The sequence below is a fragment of the Calonectris borealis genome, chromosome 1 (genome assembly GCF_964195595.1).
Source record: "Calonectris borealis chromosome 1, bCalBor7.hap1.2, whole genome shotgun sequence".
NCBI classification, from domain to species: domain Eukaryota; kingdom Metazoa; phylum Chordata; class Aves; order Procellariiformes; family Procellariidae; genus Calonectris; species Calonectris borealis.
The window spans coordinates 194,304,042-194,320,400 of NC_134312.1; the positions used below are offsets into that span (position 1 = coordinate 194,304,042).

Here is a 16,359-nt window from a genome sequence, read left to right on the forward strand (position 1 = left end):
ATGTTTTCATGAATTTCAGTGAGGAGATGAGAAATTAAACCCATTCCTTGTGTTTGACATTTACCAAAGCTTTTAAAAACTAGTTTTGAAATGCCTTCAATGTAAATTTCTTTCTTGGAAGAAAAAAATCTTTATTGTATGGGGTTACAGTCTAGGTGACAACTGAGTGAAAACAGAGAAGCAGAAATGCGCCAACTCTCAGGCTTACCTCAAACTCAGCATGCTTGTGGACATCTTCAGCTCTTTGTCGGTTCAAAATAAATTCTGCTTCATTTGCGACACGCACTATATGGTCTTTCATTGCATGACATAATAATCTAAAATAAGAAAAATCAAAATCAACCTTTGTATTTGATGTACTTCAAATGAGCTATTTCAGCAGATTCACTTAAAATGGAAAAAATTAAAATTACTGAAACTACTGTAATGCAATTGCCAAATTAGTTGACATGAAAAATTTAATTTTATCCAAAATGTTCTGCTTGCTATTTATTATTGAAGGGAAAAGTTCTTTATGGAAGTATTATATTTCTATTATGTTTTTAACAGCAGTCTCAATATGAATATGAATACTATACTATCATTACAAAAATATAGACAACTGCTTAAACTCTTACTGATACCATTATACCATTAAATACAAATATTCCAATTTCAAAGTCTTAAAAAATCATGAGATTACTGAAGATTTAAAATTATATTAAAATTGCAAAATAATATAAATATCTCTTATATGTTTTTCAAACACTGGAGTGAAAAGTGCATCATGTTTCCAAGTTTTCATGGCATCAGAACTAGACAAACCTCACTTAAAAAGAAGGAAAAAATAGACTTAAGATTGGAACTGAGACTGAGGATGTCAACTGGGCACCTTAAATTAAGACTCTTGTAAAGACCACCAAACACCATGAGATGCATAATAAAATTGCAGTATATACAACACTGTGTTGTTAATAATGCTGATATCTTATTGGGCAGGAGGAATGGAAGCAACTGCTTTCTCGTCCTTACAGTCCATCTCTAAGCTTGCCCGTTCTATTCAAAATTGCTTTGCTTTTCTTATCAGCAGGGAGGAAGTATCTTTCAGGATGCGAAGATCTGACAGGTCTGTTTAGGATCAGGAAGAACTGTTTCTCTTTGTGTCAAATTGGCACACGGTCTGGGATTTTCCTTCTTGCAGCATCAGGGAAACACACTTAATTTCAGAGATTCTTATATTAAGAATGTGAAATTTCTAGCAAATTCCACCCTAAGGTTGGTGTCTGGTGCTTAGAAACACCACAAATGAAAGCCATGATTATTAGAAATGAAAGCCATGATTACTAGACCTTACATCTATAAGATGGTAAGATCTGAACTCTGTTCTTGCCTCCTTTGGTGTGTTCTACCAAAGGAAGGAGATCACTTACCCTGAGCTAATGTTTAATATGGGTGTGTGGCATGGGAAGACGTAAATGTTGGGGCCTCTGTTTAGAGACAAAGACAAACAAGCTTGGATCAAGGTTTCACAGTGGATATTCATGCTTTTAATAAGCCTTTTTATTATATCTAACCCTTTGCTAATCTTGAAAGCAAATTTTTTTGGCAAACTATAAGCTGAAAGACTAAAGTTGCCTCCATTGTAGTCTTCAAAATTTAGCTTTATTTTTTAATCTACCCTGCTGGAAGATATGCTTTAGTGTTTTATTACTGTTAAGTGTTCAGATTTTTATTGTTAAGAGGTAAGTGTAGAACTGCCCTCAGATATGGATTAGGAGTGAGCATTCATGACTTTAACAAGCTTCTCTAAAATAAGAAAATACTAGAAGTGAGTGTTTAACATCTCAAATCAAATTTTGCATCACAGGTCTTCCTGAAATTTTCCATATGACATTAACGACCTGAAACCAACTAGCTAGGATTTCAAAACTGAACACACAGATTTCAAGTGTCTACTAGCTGTACCTCCCTTCCTGAATGAATAAACTATTGAATAAATGCAGCGCAGTGCAAATTCAGTATCTTTGAGTCTAGCTGTGGTCCAGGCAGGATTTCTAGTTCCAAATGGCTCTAGGTGAACTCAATAGGTTTCTTAGACACTCCCTGCCACAAGAACTTGGTGAGAAAAGTTCGAGACTAACTTTGATCCACTGGGTTTATTATTTGAGACATCTGGGCATAGATTTTATACCTCAAAAACCAATTTAAGCTGCCTCTGTTCATGAGCAATGATAAATACATACCATCTTAATCTTAGTCATATTTATCTGTATTAAGAAGTGTTCACATTCTCTGTGCCCATTTATCCAATAAAACACCTACAAGGGGCTTCAAATGGATTCCCAGAGAATGCTAATTTCCACAAGTTATAAATAAATCTCTTGCCAATATGCAGGGAAAAGACATAAAAAAAAAAAAAAATATCTGTCAATACTAGTCTCTGGCTGCTTTACAGAAGATGAAAACTTTTATAGATATGCAGCAGATGATTCAAATCAGCTGGCTGAAACTGCTGGTGACCCCAGCTGTACCTCCCACCCCTCTAATGGACCTTTCTGCTCCAGAGACTGAGAGACCTGATGCATTTGGGAACAACTTCGGAGTTGCTGCAGCTTTTGGACAGCACATCAGGCATACTAAGCCAGATTTCAGGTAACCTCGAAGTGCCACAGGTCTTAAGGGTCCAAAGTCAAGGAGATGACGAATAAGAGGGGACCAGGGAGCATGCCTGAGCACTGGGTCCTGACTGCCTACAGCACACAAATCATTAGCTTGGCCTCCATTCATTTTTTGGCTCACTCTAACTTCCATCCAGAAAATGTACAGGAATGGTCCAAGGGACAGTTCACTGAAGACACATCGATGAGACTGAATCAACTTAAACTCTCTCCAATGCTACCCAAGAAAGTTCTGCAGGTGTTTTCATGCCATACCCCAGCACACATAGAACACATCATTCTAGTGGGTAGCCCTCATGTTATTCCAAACAATCTGAACTAAACAGACAAAATAGTCATGATATCTTAAGGTGAAAAAGGAACCGTACAGGCTTCAGGGAAGAGTTGGACTAAGTGCTATGTAGGATGAATGAAGACACTCTGCTCTAGCAGGTGCTAACCTTAAGCAGTGTGAACATAGCCCAGTCCAGGCTATTTGGTTTTATTTAAAATTACAGACATACCTGCTCTCTTCCTTTTTGTTGTTGTCAAAAATCTTATCTATGGAATATCTCAGTAGTATTTCAACTGTTTCTAGCCAGTTGTTTCATGCACTCTCATATCTCTATCACTGATTGCGATTTCTTAAAGAAAAAGACGAAAAATTGTTTGTATGGTGGTCACCACATTGGGATTATGACAAAAGTGAGGCCACAACCTATCAACACTATATAACCATTAAATAATATTGTATCAATGTGTGCTAATAAGGGACGTATGGTGATTCACTTGCCTTAGGTGCTTGCATGCACCTAAGATAGAACTTCAAAGACTAGGTAAGCTATGCTTTTGCATCTATAAGAATTACATTAATAATTACACTAGTCTTAAAATCCCTTGCCAGAAAGACAGACTTTTGAAAAAGAGAAGGGTTAAAATCTAGGCCATCATTTAGAAATCTTGCATGCCTCCAAAAGCAGCCTTGGCCTAGATGTTTTGATTTGTAAGTGCAAGAATGTAGGCAGAAAATAGAAGCATAATAAGTTAAAGCAGTTAAATGTGTCATCTTAGCTTTGAAATGAAAGGCAGCTACTACAAAGTCAGGGAAGCAATGCCTTACAGAGGTTTTTGCAAAGGAACTTTCTTATGTGCTTGCTATACTTCAAGGAAACTTACTACTTTTTGAAATTTAAAAACACTACTTAAAAATAATTTTTTGGTACTGATTTTTACTTCTAACGGGAAGTTATCCTGTATTCTCAAACTATATTTCTACAAAGCAAAAGATGGCAAAAGTGTTATTACTGTTATACCTGAATTAAATCATAGCAAGCTAACTCTGATTGAATCTCAAATTCGTACAGACACAGCACAACTCAGCATATTGTCCTAACTGGGTTGCACCTCATGAATGTGCATGGTAATGTCGTCATCCTTTGAATACTTTCCAATTTATCTAAATCCTTACTAACTCAATCACATGCATGGCATAAGATTAAAAAAAAAAAAAGAAACCTCATGCTTTTCTGGCGTGAGAAAAAGTGCTTACAACTATCTTTTGGATTCTCATAGAAAAAACATAGAAATTATTCAGAAAGGATCCCAAACCAGGAAAAATCTCACACTCAGTAGTATCAAAGGCTGCCAATACATCAAAAAAATCTCCCTTCACTGCAAATAAGAGAAAGGAACAAGGACCTCTAGGTCAGCAAATTCACTCCTTCACTGGAACATGCAGCTACATCATACAAACTCTTTCATAAACTATCTTTAGTTTATGAAAGGCATTTCCATGAAATCTAGCTCATGAAATGTGTCTTCAGTTTATGAAAATGTGATCAAGTTGCTTGCCTCCAGCACAGCTTTGGAAAGTCCTCTGAAGGTTAAAACCCTTTTACTTTCCAATCCAAATGTATTCTTCAGCAGTCTTTACTGTTTTATTTTATGCAAATGTTGCCCTTAGGTTTACACAACTCTTCTTCCTTCTGTGGACCTTCAGAAGGTCTGATATTCCATCTATCCCTATTTTACTAGGCTAAGTAAATCATCTCTCTGACTTTTCTTGTATGGCAAAAGAGTTAGTAAAAGAGATTGCCTTTTGGGTTTTTGCTAATTTAATACACTGATTTTACCTCTTCTGCAAGCGCATAGCCAAAACTATCAGCAGTATTCTAGACAAGTTCTAGTCACTATTTACATAGTAACATTAATGCTGCCTTATTTCAATGGAAATACCTTTTCTGATGCAATTCTAGAATCGTGTTTTCCTTTTTCTTAGCCCTATATTCTATGATTTTGCACAAGAAAATTTCCAAAAGATGAACCAACAGTCTCTGGCATATATTCTCAAGAACGTGAACTCCATGTACTGTTATGTTATAAAATATTTACATGACATATTACATTGTATAATATTTATATTAAGGCAGGTTTGAAACCCACCCAATATATCCTGACTGATATTTCAGTCATCTGCTCAACCATGCTTCCCATCCACAGATTTTTACAGAGCACTCCCTTTTGGGGAAAAGTCTATTCTCTGCATCTTTCCCAAACCATCATGTATTGGAGTGACCAATCCAAGTAAGAAGGAGCTTGAGGCACAAAATGCATATATACACGCGAAACAGAAGGAAGATCTGAAATTTGAGAGCAGTACCATTTTCACTCTCCTTTGAAAATAAGACATGTTCTTTAGTGAGATCTCCTTATCACTGACAACTGAACATTTGTTGTGACTGAATTATACCCACTGTTCTCATTCACCCTTGTAAATCCTCATCCCGCCTTAGCAAGCACCACCCTCAAAAGACCTAGTAGATAGATTGATATTGAGACAGGGATAAATCAGATCTTCCGGTCATACTTATTAATCTCTACACAGGTAGCCCACAGGGCTAAGGAGTTTTCTGAAGAGTGTCATGACAGGCTTGCTGTACTTTTTATACTTTTTTAGTGACTTACCAAAAGAAAAAAGATATTGACCTAGAATAATGTTTGGTTTTATCCTGTGTGACCATTTCTTCAGTTGCACCACTGAAACTCGTACCAGAATTGAAGCCAAATGTGCTTCTGTGTCCTTCCCCAGCTGAGCTGATCTCAACCAGGAACTGATGACCAGCAAAAAACTTATCCTCTTTGAGCGGCAATTCTTACCGCATAAGGTAGAGATTAAATACTGACTCGGTAACTTATGGTTTCTCTTTACCAAGACAAGCTTGATTTCTATTAATGCCCACAAATTTATGAGCCACAGTTAAAGCTCCCTTACTAGGAAATGGGGTTGATTTGTTTTCAGACTGAATCAAAGGACTTTCAGTAAGGATTCCACCAACAAAGCAGTCTGAAATCACTCATGACTCAATTCCTGGTATACTTCTATCGGGAAATGAGCTTTCTGTACAGATAGCTGTGAAGTTTCCAGCTGAACATATGGAAAATGGAAGCAAAAACTAGAATTAAAATATGCTAGTACTTTAAAATAAGCATGACAGGGCTTAAGTATCTGTAGGAATAAGAGTAAATGGCAGGCTCTCCTTTACCTAAAAATCAAAGAGTCTCAGACTTATGAGTGAGAGCAGACTAGGTGGGAGTATGTCTCAGGACATGCTGATTCATAAATATGAGTTATTTGCAAATGTTGTTTAGGATTAGGTAAGAAGTTGTTTTAAATCCATGTGCTTTCCTGAATTCTGTCCTCAGCAAGGTTACTTTAAAAATCCAGAGTGCTTACAGGTTAAAGGAAGTTGTGAAAAAGTACATGTAATCAATCAGAAGCCCCTGTTTTTCAGATACTGGGGTTTAAAAAGGCTGGATTGTGGCTCTCCATGTTCCAAGAAGTCATTCAGTTAAAAAGCCTGGGAGAATTTTTTTTTTTTTTTAGAGTTTTGGAAATAGAAACAGTGATAAACTATATCCAAACTGTCTTGGAAACATGTAAAAATCATAAAATGTTTGCAACACATTTAGATGTGGATTGGAATAGGTTGTGACAAACAGTGCTATTTGTACACCTATCAGAATTGAAGGATGAAAACTCATATCTCACTAACTATTCTAAACTGACTTTGCTATCCTGCAGTCAGTTCTTCCTAGTAATAATCTCACACAGAGAGAAAGAGGGCTCGTAGCTGTTATGCTGCTAGATAGAACAATTGTGCTTATGTTACCCAATCTTTCTTTCATTTGAGATAAACTAAAAAAGCAGATCATTCCCAAGCAGCAATTTTCAAAACAGATTACAAAATGAACATTTGTTATAATTTAGCTAAGGTCTTGCTTCCTCTACTCATTCCTGAAGTTCTGCCAACTCACATGTCCAGGAAAACAGATGTTTCTCTAACTTACTTTCATCAGATGCCCATAGCTTAATTTTTCCAAGAAGCAGCCTGGAAATATGCCACTTTTTCACCAAACACAGTTGTTTTGACAATTATTACTCTTAATGGCATTCATAAGAAATGAAACCTATCGTTGCACTTGGTATTTATAATAGGATTCATAAACTGGTCTAACTTGAAGAGTTTGAAGTTCTACTAGATGCCGTACTGCTATAAATACTTTGAAAGTAAACTCCTATAAACTTTAAAAGGTAATGATGTCTAACACAGGGGTCTGATTTCTAGCAAAAGGGCAATGATGAAGAATCTGCTAGAAAAAAGTCTGAAATTACAGCATGCAAAGACCAGCTACTGGACTACAATATGAGCACATTGGCAAGATAAACTTCATGGAGGGTAACTTAATGTTTCAGAAATGCCACAGAAGCTATAACAGACTCAGTGAAACTCAGAGTTCACTACAAAGATTCTATTCCACTCCTCATAAAGATTTTCTATTTTGCATAAGAATTTTCTAAATCAAGAGGAATCTGTCTCTCTGAAATAGTGACCATCCAGTAAACATCCAAGACCAGCAGTTACCACTGCATCTCAGAATCAGCCTTAGCTTTGAGATATGACCAGATCAGGCAAGGTTAGAAGGTGAGAGGATGCCTCAAAACCTCAAACATATCTAAGAACTTCAGCTGTACTGACCCTACAAATAGATAGATGGTTACCATAAAACAAACTATTAGTCTGGAGGTAGAGCAAGGACAGCTGTAATAAATAGTGTGAGATTATAAAAAAGCACATCTAACAGAGAGCTCAAGCTCATGCTTCAGCTGGAGCAGAAATACAGTCATTCAGTGCCCAGTGTTACGGAAGTATCTATGACAGGAATCTTCTACTGATGGAAGATGACATTTAGGATGAATTTCCGTAAAACAGCCACTCACAATTGATAAAGGATTCCTCCAATCGAAAGTTACAATTGGTGAGGATGACAGTACAGCAAAAGAATTTGGTTACACCTGTCAAAGACAGAATAATCAAACACCTTTGTTCTTATCTATATATTGTATCTGAGTGCTACTGCTTCCCCAGTGCTATCTTCTGCCTGGATTTGCATATACTGGATTTTGCACATCAAACTGGAATCCTTTGCAAGTTGTTCTGGTAGGCCTCAGCTACATAATATCCATGATGTCTGAAGACCAAGTATCTTGCATTCCTGGATGATTCAGGTGAACTCCTCATTCTGACCTCATGGTTCCTGTGATCAAGATCATTGTCAAGACAGAAACAAGGAACAGCATCGTTCCTCCATCCTTCTTGGATGGAGAACAAGTTCTTCAAGGAGTATCTAGGGATCCAACTGTAAATGCATGTCATAAATCAAATATGGCAAATGGCACCATAGATATACCTTTTAACACAAGGCCTGAACATTTAAGTATTGCAGACAGTGAATAATGACTGTGAGCTCATTTACCGCAAACCAAACATATCAGAACTGCCAAACTGCAACAGAGGATGTCCAAAAGAATATTTGCTGTAGTTACCCAACAATCCTAGTTGAGGTAACATGGAAAGAATGTAAGTCTTTATTAGCCTCCTTTCAGGATTTAATCAGCAATTCATCTAAATTTAAACAAACACAAATTTCCAGTCTATTTAAACATTCTGCTACTCTTTCCAGGAAATTAGTGAAAACTCTCAAGAAAACAGGGTTTAAAAGAAAAAGGCCTCTTGTAAATGTTAAGTGTGCTTGGAGGTACAGGTAGGTGGATATGCAAAAGTATATATTTTCATGGCTAAAGGCAGAAAGCAGACTGAGCTACAGAGATGAAATTACAGAAACAAAGCTTACAATTTTAAATGAGTTGAAATATAGTCTCATGTTTCCTCAAATTTGCATTATGATCAGACTACTCCTGGTATTTAAAATGAGGAAATTCTGTAAAAAATAAAGGAAATTATTTTAAATGAAAAGACAAGGCCATCTCTTTAAAGAGGTGTTGTGAAAACATAAAGGGGGAAGGAAACAGAAGTTGAGGGTAGTAATCCAATTCTGAAAGACTAATAGATTATGATCTCTAACATCCATCTCCTAGGCAGCATAGACCCCTGAGATACTCTGCTTGTCAAAGGCATCAAGGTAGAGTATGACCAATTAACCACAACCCTCGGAGCCCCATTATGTAGCTAGTTTTCTACCTATTTAGCTGTCCATCCATTCAGAATGTAGCATTCTAACTCTGATACATGAGTATTGTGGGACGCAGTGTGGAAACCTTGCCATTGTCAAGGTAAATCATGTTCACTGCTCTCCCCATGTCCACAAATCTAGCTGTTTTATCATAGAAGGCAAACAGGTTGGTCAGGGATGGTTTAGCTTTCGTAAATCCATGTTGGCTGTTCTCAATTACCTTCTCCTTCACGTAGAGAGAAATGTGTTCCAAAAGGACTTGTTACATGGTTTTCCAAGGGACAGAAGAAAAGCTGACCAGCTTATAGTGAAAGGTGGCAGGCCTTTAAGTACAGCATGGTGAAACACTGGAACAGATTACCCGGTGAGGTGGTAGATGCCCCATCCCTGGAAACATTCAAGGTCAGGTTGGACGGGGCTCTGAGCAACCTGATCTAGCTGAAGATATTCCTGCCCACAGCAGGGGGCTTGGACTAGATGACCTTTAAAGGTCCCTTCCAACCCAAACTATTCTACGATTCTATGATTCTATAGTTCTCTGGCTTTTTTGGACTATTTTGAAGATGGGTGCAACATTTGTCTTTCTCCAGGCACCTGTGACCTGCCTCAGTTTCCTTGACCTTTCAGAGATAATAGTGATCAGCCTTGCAAGGACTTTCACTACATCAGGTATTACGGATTTGTATGGAACAAGTTGTCTCAAGGAATCTTTGACTCACTCCTCATCCACTGCAGGTAGTTCTCCTCCTTCAACCCTTTCACTAAAGACAGAGGCTTGGTGAAGATTGAGGCAAATAAGGCATTGAGCACCTCAGTCTTATCTGTCCCTAAATCATCCATCCCATTCAGCAACAGGCCACATTTTCCTCGGTCAGCCTTTTATTAGTAATGAACTGGTAGAAGCTCTTGTTGCCCTTGATATCTCTTCCAAGTATCATTTCCAGTTGAGCGTTGGCCTTCCTGACAACATTCCTTACATGTTAAGCAATGTTTCTAAATTCCTCCCTTCTAGCCTGCTTCTACTTCCACCTCCTGTGTACTCTCTTTTTGCACCAGAGCTCTACTATAATTTCCTTGGTTAGCCAAACCAGTCTCTTTCTTTCCTGTTCTTGCACTTGGACGATGCTGTACTTAAAGGCCTGCCACCTTTCCAGAGCTCCCTTGACCTCCACATCTGCCTCCCATGACATCCTTATCTATCAGTTTCCTGAATAAGCTAAAATCTGCACTCATGAAATCTGTACTCTGCTACTCTCCATCCTCACTTCCCTCAGGATCTTGAACTCCACTATTTCACGGTAACTACAGCCAAAGATGCCATTAATTACCACATCCAAAACCAATTCTTGCTTGCTAGTGAATAGCAGATCCAGCTGTGTGTCACTCTTAGGTGGTTCATCCTGTATCAAGAAGTCATCCCCAGCACCTTCCAGAAATCGTCTTGACTGCATGCATCCCACCTTGTTGCACTTCTAGAGGATGTCAGAAAGGTTAAAGATCCCCATGAGAACTAGGGTTTGTGATCCAGATACTTTCTCAAATTGTTTAAAGAACGCTTCTTCCTTTCCTTCATCCTGAATGGGTGGTCTGTAACAAATTCTCACCACGACATCACCTTTACTGGACTCTGCTCTCATCCTGTCCTGCAAGTTATGAACCAGACTGTCATCCATCCCATTGAAGAGCTCCATACATCTGAGCTCCTCCTTCACAGAGAACGCAACACTCCCTCCTTGCTTTCTCTGCCTATCCTTCCCGAGGAATTTGTATCTGTCCATCTGTCCTGGTTTTGGCTGGGATAAGAATTAAAAATTGCTGCTCCAGTTTCCAGAAAAAACCTGTCTCACGACGGTCCAGTTTCCAGTGAACAGTTCCCCAGACAGAGTAAAAAGGCTGATCTTACTTTGGATTGTAATGAAGAAACTCTTGACTTGTATTTACAAGAAGTGAGTAACAAATTCTATGACCAGAACTAGAGGAGCCCTGCCTCCACCCAGGTGGAGGAAAGGGACAACCGGGTTTACTGGACTGTGTGGATTTGATGGCCTGGCACATCAGATCCACAGGAGTATAAGGCTCTCGTAGACATCGGTGCACAGTGTACCCTGATGCCATCAAGCTATAAAGGGGCAGAACCCATCTGTATTTCTGGAGTGATGGGGGGATCCCAAAAGTTAACTGTATTGGAGGACGAAGTAAGCCTAACCGGGAATGAGTGGCAGAAGCACCCCATTGTGACTGGCCCAGAGGCTCCATGCATCCTTGGCATAGATTACCTCAGGAGAAGGAATTTTAAGGACCCAAAAGGGTACTGGTGCGCTTTTGGTATAGCTGCCCTGGAGATGAGGAAATTAAACAGCTGTCTACCTTGCCTGGTCTCTCGGAGGATCCTTCTGTTGTGGGGTTGTTGAAGGTCCAAGAACAACAGGTACCAATCACTACCACAGTGGTGCACCGGCGGCAATATCGCACCAACCGAGATTCCCTGATCCCTATCCATGAGGTGATTCGTTGACTGGAGAGTCAAGGAGTGATCAGCAAGACTCGCTCACCCTTCAACAGTCCCACATGGCCAGTGTGAAAGTGTAATGGTGTCGTGGTTTAACCCCAGCCGCCCACTGAGCACCACGCAGCCGCTCGCTCACCCCCCCCGCCGGGTGGGATGGGGGAGAGAATCAGAAGGGTAAATGTGAGAAAACTCGTGGGTTGAGATAAAGACAGTTTAATAGGGAAAGCAAAAGCTGTGCACGCAAGCAAAGCAAAACAAGGAATTCATTCACTACTTCCATCGGCAGGCAGGTGTTCAGCCATCTCCAGGAAAGCAGGGCTCCATCACGCGTAATGGTTACTTGGGAAGACAAACGCCATCACTCCGAACACCCCCCCCTCCTTCTTCTTCACCCAGCCTTATATGCCGAGCATGACGTCATATGGTATGGAATAGCCTATTGGCCAGCTGGGCCAGCCGTCCTGGCCATGCTCCCTCCCAGCCCCCTGCACATCTGGCAGGGCATGGGAAGATGAAAAGTCCTTGACTAGCGTAAACAATACCTAGCAACAACCAAAACATCAGTGTGTCATCAACATTATTCTCACACTACATCCAAAACACAGCACTATACCAGTTAATAGGAAGAAAATCAATTCCATCCCAGCCAAAACCAGGACAAATGGAGAGTGGAGACTAACAGTAGACTACCATGGTCTGAACGAAGTCACGCCGCCACTGAGTGCTGCCGTGCCGGACATGCTAGAACTCCAATACGAACTGGAGTCAAAGGCAGCCAAGTGGTACGCCACAACTGATATCGCTAATGCCTTCTTCTCCATCCCTTTGGCAGCAGAGTGCAGGCCACAGTTTGCTTTCACTTGGAGGGGCGTCCAGTACACCTGGAACCGACTGCCCCAGGGGTGGAAACACAGCCCTGCCATTTGCCATGGACTGATCCACACCGCACTGGAACAGGGTGAGGCTCCAGAACACCTGCAATACATTGATGACATCATCTATGTATTGGGGCAACACAGCAGAAGAATTTTTTGAGAAAGGGAAGAAAATAGGCGAAATCCTTCTGAAGGCCGGTTTTGCCATAAAACAAAGTAAGGTCAAGGGACCTGCACAGGAGATCCAGTTTTTAGGAATAAAATGACAAGATGGACGTCGTCAGATCCCAATGGATATGATCAACAAAATAATAGCTATGTCTCCACCAACTAGCAAAAAGGAAACACAAGCTTTCTTAAGTGTTGTGGGTTTTTGGAGGATGCATATTCCAGATTACAGTCAGATTATAAACTCTCTCTATCAAGTGACCCATGAGAAGAACAATTTCAAATGGGGCCCTGAGCAACAACAAGCCTTTGAACAAATTAAAGAGGAGATAGTTCAGGCAGTAGCCCTTGGGCCAGTCCGGGCAGGACAAGATGTAAAAAATGCGCTCTACACCGCAGCTGGGGAGAATGGCCCTACCTGGAGCCTCTGGCAGAAAGCACCAGGGGAGACTCGAGGTCGACCCTTAGGGTTCTGGAGTCGGGGATACAGAAGATCGGAGGCCCGCTACACTCCAACTGAGAAGGAGATATTGGCAGCATATGAAGGGGTTCGAGCTGCTTCGGAAGTGGTTGGTACTGAAGCACAGCTCCTCCTGGCACCCCGACTGCCGGTGCTGGGCTGGGTGTTCAAGGGGAGGGTCCCCTCTACACATCATGCAACCGATGCTACGTGGAGTAAGTGGGTCGCACTGATCACACAACGAGCCCAAATAGGAAACCCCAGTCGCCCAGGAATCTTGGAAGTGATCATGAACTGGCCAGAAGGCAAAGATTTTGGAACATCCCCAGAGGAGGAGGTGACATGTGCTGAAGAGGCCCCACTGTATAACAAACTACCAGAAAATGAGAAGCAATATGCCCTGTTCACTGATGGGTCCTGTCGCCTTGTGGGAAAGCATCGGAGGTGGAAAGCTGCTGTTTGGAGTCCTATACGCCAAGTTGCAGAAACTGCTGAAGGAGAAGCCAGTTTGCAGAGGTGAAAGCCTCTAGCTGGCCTTGGACATTGCTGAACGAGAAAAATGGCCAGTACTTTATCTCTATACTGACTCATGGATGGTGGCAAATGCCCTGTGGGGGTGGTTGCAGCAATGGAAGCAGAACAAGTGGCAGCGCAGAGGTAAACCCATCTGGGCTGCCGCGTTGTGGCAAGATATTGCTGCCTGCGTAGAGAACCTCGTTGTAAAAGTACGTCACATAGATGCTCACATACCCAAGGGTCGGGCCACTGAAGAACATCAAAACAACCAGCAGGTGGATCAGGCTGCTAAGATTGAAGTGGCTCGGGTGGATCTGGACTGGCAACATAAGGGTGAATTATTTATAGCTTGGTGGGTCCATGGCACCTCAGGCCATCAAGGAAGAGATGCAACATAGAGATGGGCTCATGATCTTGGGGTGGACTTGACCATGGACACTATTGCACAGGTTATCCATGAATGTGAAGCATGCGCTGCAATCAGTCAAGCCAAGCGAGTAAAGCCTCTTTGGTATGGGGGACCATGGTTGAAATATAAATATGGGGAGGCCCAGCAGATTGATTATATCACACTCCCACAAACCTGCCAAGGCAAGCGCTCTGTGCTCACCATGGTGGAAGCAACCACCAGATGGCTGGAAACATATTCTGTGCCTCATGTCACGGCCCGGAACACCATCCTGGGCCTTGAAAAGCAAGTCTTGTAGAGACATGGCACTCCAGAAAGAATTGAGTCAGACAACAGGACTCATTTCGAAACACCCTCATAGACACCTGGGCCAAAGAACATGGCATTGAGTGGATATATCACATCCCTTATCATGCACCGGGAAAATCGAACAATACAATGGACTGCTAAAGACTACGCTGAGAGCAATGCGTGGTGGGACGTTCAAGCATTGGGATACACATTTAGCAAAAGCCACCTGGCTAGTCAACACCAGGGGATCTTTCAATCGAGCTGGCCCTGCCCAGTCAAAACCTTTATATACTGTAGATGGGGATAAAGTCCCTGTAGTGCACATAAAAAATATGCTGGGGAAGACAGTCTGGGTTACTCCTGCCTCGGGCAAGGGAAAACCCATCCGTGGGATTGCTTTTGTTCAAGGACCTGGGTGCACTTGGTGAGTAATGTGAAAGGATGGATATATACCTCAAGGGGATTTGATTTTGGGTGAAAATAGCCAATGAACTGAATTGCATGATGTTAATTGCTATATAATATTGTACATCATCACTTCTATGGTTGCTATATGTCATATCAACGGTATTGCAGTAAGAATCACCCAGATTAAAGAAGAATGAACTCTGATGAAACCGAGCAAAGTGCAACGATGATAGAACCGGACAAGCACAGCGATAATGGAACCAGAACTGGCTTCAGGATGCAGTAATCCAACACCACACACTATCTCTTCTGCCCTGAAAGACTGTTATGACAGATGGAGCCCAAAGTCATGGACTAAATGACTCAGTGGACATTTTAGAGAGATGGCCCACAGACTAAAGGAATGATATCTGTGTGTATGTATCAAAAGACATGAAAAGTGGTGATGATTAATTGGAATGTATTGGAAAATGTGAGACCCAGGCATGTCGTAGATGGTATAGAATAAGGGGTGGATATTGTCCTAGTTTCGGCTGGGATAGTTAAATTTTTTCCTAGTGCTGTGTTTTGGATTTAGTATGAGAAGAATGTTGATAACACACTGATGTTTTCAGTTGTTGCTAAGTACCCTGCTGGTCACAGACTTTTCAGCTTCCCATGCTCTGCCAGATGCACAAGAAGCTGGGAGGGACCATAGCCAGGACAGCTAACCCAAATGACCAACGGGGTTTTCCATACCATATGACGTCATGCTCAGTGTATATAAATAGGAGGTGTGGTCCAGGAAGTAGCGATCGCTGTTTGGGCATTGCTCAGCCGGTGGTGAGCAACTGCAGTGTGCATCACTCATTTTGTATGTTCTACCATTATTGTTATTATTATTATCATAATCATTTTCCCCTCCTTTTCTGTTCTATTAAACTGTCTTCATCTCAAACTACGAATTTTACTTTTTTTTTTTTCGATTCTCTCCCCCATCCCACTGCAGTGGAGGGGGGAGTAAGTGAGTGGCTGTGTGGTGATTGGCTGCCTGCCAGGTTAAACCACAACACCATCGCAGCACTTCTGTCACACAGTGCAGGCTGTCCCACCAAGCCTCATTCATTCCAGTGATGTCATAGTTTTGTGATTGTATGTGGAGTAATTTCTACTGCTCATTTCCCAAGCTATATGCATTTGTGTACATGCTGACCTGAGGTGGGTGCTCCTATCTTATCTCTTGTTCTTGTCACCCTGCACTCTTTTCTTCTGACCTCATCCATCACCACCTCAATGTGGGTTATCTCCCTCCCACATCATTCCTAAAGAACTCTTTTCATGTCCCCTTTTACAGACAACATTGCAGATGCATCCAGCTCTTAATTTAAGAAGCCTACTTATGTGTATACCCTAATGTAAATCTGAAATCCTAATGAAGCTGTTATCAGTGAAGCTCTTGACATGTGTGATACCCTCAACATCACATATTTATAGCATGAGACTGATTAAAAAGAACCATAAACTTCAAGATCATAACCAGGATGTCTCTAAATCTTTCAGGTATATTACAGTGTTAT

The 16,359-nt window shown here is 41.1% G+C and overlaps 1 protein-coding gene across 1 annotated transcript in view; it reads right to left on the minus strand.

Annotated features, from left to right (window-relative positions):
* Positions 1 to 16,359, minus strand: part of NBEA (neurobeachin) — a 426,845-nt gene that overhangs the window by 243,961 nt on the left and 166,525 nt on the right. Inside the window, exon 34 of the mRNA XM_075139786.1 lies at positions 209 to 317. Within this exon, the coding sequence (XP_074995887.1) occupies positions 209 to 317 (109 nt within the window). The remainder of the gene's footprint in view (positions 1 to 208; positions 318 to 16,359) is intronic.